General features: G+C 39.2%; 1 protein-coding gene across 1 annotated transcript; it reads right to left on the bottom strand.

Annotated features, from left to right (window-relative positions):
- Positions 1-445: 445 nt before the first annotated feature.
- ALG10 (ALG10 alpha-1,2-glucosyltransferase) lies at positions 446-5,549 on the bottom strand. Its single transcript, XM_033117428.1, has 3 exons — positions 5,235-5,549; positions 3,458-3,655; positions 446-1,776 (listed from the first exon to the last, which is right to left on the bottom strand). Exons 1-3 carry the CDS (start codon positions 5,415-5,417, stop codon positions 721-723), a joined length of 1,437 nt encoding a protein of 478 aa, XP_032973319.1. The 5' UTR covers positions 5,418-5,549; the 3' UTR covers positions 446-720.
- Between the last annotated feature and the right edge of the window lie 448 nt (positions 5,550-5,997).

Below are 5,997 nucleotides of genomic sequence, written 5' to 3'. Positions count from 1 at the left end.
CAGAAAACTGAAGGCAACAAAGGAACAAGACAAACAAAGAAATAAAAACTCATAGACATAGACAACAGTTTAGTGGTTACCAGAGGGTAAGGGGAAAGGTGGGATGATAGAAGAGGGTAAAGGAGGTCAAATATATGGTGACGGAAGGAGACCTGACTCTGGGTGGTGAACACACAATGTGAGATATAGATGATGTATTACAGAATTGTAGACTTTAAACCTATGTAATTCTACTAACCATTGTCACCTCAATAAATTTAATTAAAAAAAAAAAGAATTATTACCTGATCATTTGTAAATATTTTTCAAATATTTTGTCTGCTATTGCTTTCTGAAGAGAATAAATAAGTTCCAGTATCAATAAAGCATGCCCAATTTTCTGAAACTTGTATCTACAAAAAATTTCCAAGCTTTTTGAGTGGCCAGCAGTAACAAAGAGATATCATGAAATAACTGTAAACAATTTTATTTTCCCATTATTACTCAGGCTTATGGAGCAAATCTTAAACTTTTCTAAGTTCTTTACCACTTAACTTCCTTAGATTTCTTATGTAATTTAAAACACATATATCTAATGTTTAAAAAAAAAAAATCTGATGTGATCTGAGGATCACCACTGTGCCTTTGAAAGAAAAGTCCACAATTTTTACCTCTTCAGCTGTTCATCGTGGAAACAGTCTAAATAATAGTCTATTTTTAGAGTTCAAGATATGCGTGATATTACCACATAAACCTCTGAATGTCATGACTATTTGGCCACTGAAAAGTCTTGTTCAGAAAGATATAAAAAGTTAGGAAATTAACAAATGCATAGCAACTCAGTTCACAAACAAGTCTGGATGTGGGTGGCAGAGGTATGTTAAGTCTGTAAATAACATAAGGTAAAATGAAATAACGAAATTCTAGTAGTTTCTGAGGTACTGTAACAGTAAATAAGCATATGAAAAACATTAAGTTCCAGAATATTGACTTTGATTTCAATGAGTCAGCTATACTCCAACCAGCAAATATATAGACGGGAACTAACAAATATTTCACAATTTCATATCTTTGAAATACTCTTTTCCACACATAGAATGTGTAGTGTCTATTATCTGCTAGCAAGTATTTATGAGCATAAGTGAATTTCCAAACTAAAAATACAGAGACTAAGGTAATCACAAAAAACTGAATTCTACGTTTCCAAACTAAGTAAAGAAAAGCTTTAATTTTGCTAGGAGACAGTAGGTGAGGAAAGGAAAAAAAGAGAGTGAAAGAGCAAAAGTAGAACAACTGAGGAAAATGCAGACAGGCTTCGTGACTGCTCCGATCTCCAACAACAATTCCACCATTAACTACCACAAACAAACAAAACAGAAACATTAGAAGGATGTACGGCCACGTCAAAAGGAAAAGCATACTCAAGTTCTTAAAGGACATGGAATAAGCCAAAAGAAACTGAAGAATTTTCCTGAATTCTGAAAATGGTCCTTTAATAGGGGGAAGCCTCTCTTCCTTTTTCTTTTGTAGTTCAGTTTTCCAAGCTTCAGTCAACTTTTGTGCAATGACATTTCCTGCGCAGAAGACAGCCCAGACAATATTTGTTTGACGAAACATGAAGCCACAAAATCCAAGCAAGGCTGACGTTTTATGATTTCCATAAAGACACATCAAATAGGCAAAAAGAGTAAAAAACATGGATCCTGCTTCTGTATAATAAAGGAAGTTAAAAAAATAAAGTGTGGGAAATACTGCTAAGGTTAACGTTGACAAGATTCTCTGGATACTTGAGCCAGCCTAGGAGGAAGAGAAAATACAGTGAAATAATTTTCACAATGAAACAAATATGCTCTTTCTTTCGAGCTAATAAGGAGATTAAAAAACAAAAAAACTATCTGAATCTTATTTAAATAAAATTATTCAATATTAAGCATTTCTGGCTTTGCAAAAACACAATACCATTTATATGAACACTCGGGCACGTTTTAGTTACACCTATCAGTATGGAAGCCAATAAAACAAGAAACGCGGGTGTCAAAACTTCTATGACCTAAAATACTTTGAATCATTCAGCAAATCGTTAAGGAGTTACTGTGTACAAGACACTGAACTAAATTCTATGCAGAACATGGAAATCAGTGGAACACATTGTAAGTGATCCCATTTCTGAGCTTAAGTCTTAGAGCCTTCAATACGCATTCATTTAGCCATCATCGCAACTTTCTTTTAAGGATGTTCCTGCAAAACTCTGCACCAGAGAGAATGTAAATATATACATAGCACATATACTACTCGACCCAATGATCTTACTAGTCAATGATGAAATTACAGGGATTTGCTTGAAAATACTGGGCCCAGTCTGAAGATAAGTATCTTTTCTTAGCCCTTCTGACATGCCATTTTAGAATTTGAAAGTATTCTCATCTCCTTGAATTGAAGCTTCCATTTCATCTAAATCATCAAATCAAACCACGCCATTGTCTTGATTAAAATTGAGGGCTGTCCATCACCTATTTTAGACTTCGAAATCCTTTCCATGGCATTTAAGGAGATTGATGACTTTATCCCTACCTACTTCTCCAGCCTCATATCCCTGTACTCTTAGAATCCTCTAATTCCACACCAGTTCCCTGCATCTTGTCACTCAATGACTTTCTACTTTTGCTCAGGCTTACCCTGCCAGGATTCATTCCACACCCTACAGCCTTATCTGTTCATCAAGATTCAGCTCAGGTACCATCTTCTCTGTGAAGCCGTACCCAATGCCATTCACACCTCTCCCTCCCAGTCACGCAGCAATAAGGTTTCTGCTCCTTCTGTGTATACACATGGGGTCTAATACCTATCACCTCTCATAATTTACACTATTGCTATCATCTCTTTAAGTTAAAAATAAATATTACAGTTAATATTTATTGAGTCCTTACTAGTATATCAGGAACTATTCTAAGCACCTTCTATTCAATCTCCTTTACTTTCCTAACAGTCTATATTATTCCCATTTAACAGACGAAAACATGGAGTCACTACGGGATAAGCTGCCTAAAGTAATATAATTAGTAAGTGGATAGAATTCAAACCCAGGCAATTAACTTCCAGGGCCTGCATTTTTAACTCACATAAAAATTCCTCAGGAAAAGTCTGTTTCCCCTAATGAAGATATAACTTTTGTAAGAAAAAGATTGCCTCATTTACCTCCATAGTTTCAGTGCTTAGCACATGGAATAAGCTCAGTAACTACTAAGTGAATTGGTTCGATTCATGATCATTTATTTTAGAATTTTCATAAATAAAGTTATTCAAGTGTTTAAATTATAAATTTCTTCTAAAATGGGGCTGAGGGACCTGCTTTACCTTTACAAAATACACACAAATACTGAATGTTAAAGACATTTTCCACCAAATCTCATAAACCAATTCCTAATAATTGTGGACCTGACTGCATATAAATTTATAATAAATTATTTTGAAAACATACCTTGTTTCTGGGTTGTACCTTGCGAAAAAGCAAATATAGTAAATAGAAGTTGCCAACACTGAAGAGAAGATTTACAAATCTGAGCATTCCAATGGAGCAGACAATATGTTCAGACCATCCAAAGATCCAACTGGCAGGTTTGACCACTCCAACTGACAGCAGGTATAGGCCAGGTAACGTAGTAATCATGGGGTCCCACTTAAAAATGAAAAGCCGACAATGAAGCAAAAGCAAGAGGACTGACACAAAGATATCAAGTTCAAAAACATCTTCACCAACAATCAGGCATTTTAGAAGTTATTCTGTGAAATAATTAAGTCCTCAGCAGATCAGATGTCGCCTATGAAGAAAAGTTTTGCGTTTATTATTCCCCTGCACCTGTTTTCTTATTGTTAAGGTATCACCAACCAGTAGACAACTTAAAATTAGTTTCTACTCTTCAGAAAGACCTACTCTTTAGAAAGGCTGAATTTTGGTGATTAAACTGCAAATGCTCCAGTTTTTAAAAGTGTGGAAACATCAGCTAGAACGCTGATCAGTTTGGAGAGAAAGAAGTGTTTAGATTAAACCGCAGGCTCCATGACAGCTAACATGTACTGAGCCAGGAATTGTGCTAAACCATCTGTGTATAATCCTGCAACATGCCCTACAGTGCATGTTATTGCTACTGTCATTTTCAGATGAGTAACCAGAAACTCAGAAATTTACAAGGTCACATAACCAGTAAGTAAGCTTCAAAATTTAAAATCAGGTCTTTCTCTAACTAGACTCTGTATTTCTAACCACTACTTTATATTGCCTCCCCAGAAAAAGAATAACAATATACCTACAATAAATCCGTAGTGTCAGTGATAGGTTCTACTACTACCCTGTTTTCCCTGAAAATAAGACCCAGCCAGACAATCAGCTCGAATGCGTTTTCTGGAGCAAAACTTAATATAAGGCCCGGTCTTACATTATATTATATTATATAAGATCCGGTCTTATAGTAAAATAAGACAGAGTCTTATATTAATTTTTGCTCCAAAAAAAAACACATTAGAGCTAATTGTCCAGCTAGGTCTTATTTTCGGGGAAACCCAGTACAAGCAAAATAACATGTAACAAAACCAATTTTACAATAGGCTAATTGCTATAAACAAGAGTTAAGTTCCTAGGGCATCTAATCAAGGTTATAAGGAAAGTACACTGAACAAAGGAAGTTATTCCAGGGCCTGCTGTACTTGATTTTTGTATCCGTACCTATGTTTATGTAGTCAATTACATACACAAACATGATGCCACTTCACTAGTTAGCAGTTTATCCAGGTAACGAAAGGGTCCTAAAAATACCAGGGATGGAATTAACAGTAACCTGTCCCTTCTTGACGGCTGAAGACACCTTCTCCCCATCCTGTCCCACCCCGAAAATGCATAGGGAGGTACCTGACAGTTGAGCTAAAGGGAAGGAGAAGACCAGTGTCTCATACCGGGATTGGGGAAGAAAAACGGAGACACCTATCATCATCAGTTGCCAAGAAGAGAGCCAGTAATTCCGTTCCCCATTCATCTCCCAGAACAGTTCTTCCTAGGAGACAGAGCTGCTGTTTATTCATTCCTTTTACACCACTATTTCACAGATCTCGGAGACAGGAACAAAAGGTTACCCAGTTCCCTTCAGGTTTGAGGCTGAGAGGGTAGAAAGGAGGGAGCTAAGGATAAGGGTAGGAGAAGCTGACCAGCGTTGGTGCTGCCCTCCTTGGCCTGTCCTGGGGCGGGGGCAGGGTGGGGACCCCACCTGCGAGAGGGAGAAATGGCCCTCACAGTAGCGCTGTGCCTGCGGCAGGTGGAAGATCTCGTCCATGTAGGGCTCTCGAAGCGCCCGGCTGAAGGCGGAGAAGAGGAGGCAGGACACTAAAAAGGTGCAGCTCAGGGCAGCCGAGAAGTAGTAACCCTCCAGCTGCGCCATTCCTGTCCCCATGGCCACAGCCCAAGAACCCAGTCTTTGCAAATCTGAGCCGCGTTCTCGACCCTGGAAAGTCGAGCTGGAAACTCGGGCTCGAAATGGGCGCGCAAGGCGGGACTGGCCGGACGGGACTGAACATAGCCGGAAGGCAAAGGATGCTGGGAGAGAGAGGACCCGGAGCTTCCGGAAGGATCGAGTTACTGTTTCCGGAGTGACGAATTTCGGTAACGGACCGGGCTGTTGCCTGTCAATCACGTGGCACGGGGCTTACTGAGTGGTCAGAGATGCCAGGAGGCTTGGGGGTCCGGTAGAGAGAGAGATGCGCGGCTTAAGGCTTTGAAGAAAGCAGCTGCTTAGCTTGCAAGTCAGTAGGCTTTTGTCCTGCTCCTCCCCATCTCTCACCAGGAGGTGGCGCCGTTTCCCCACGTTTGCAATCGCCAAGTTCAAAATGTGCATATTACCCACCGCCCCGCAGTTATTTCTGTGTTCTCTCAAGTGATCTGAATCACTAAAACCAGACATTCCAAGGCATTTGATTTCACCAACTCTGGAGAGTGGGAGGGGAGTGTCGGTTGTGAAAGCTAATCTGAAGGTC

Source organism: Rhinolophus ferrumequinum, chromosome 10 (assembly GCF_004115265.2).
Source record: "Rhinolophus ferrumequinum isolate MPI-CBG mRhiFer1 chromosome 10, mRhiFer1_v1.p, whole genome shotgun sequence".
Taxonomy (NCBI): Eukaryota; Metazoa; Chordata; class Mammalia; order Chiroptera; family Rhinolophidae; genus Rhinolophus; species Rhinolophus ferrumequinum.
This window is presented reverse-complemented; position numbering and strand designations above follow the sequence as displayed.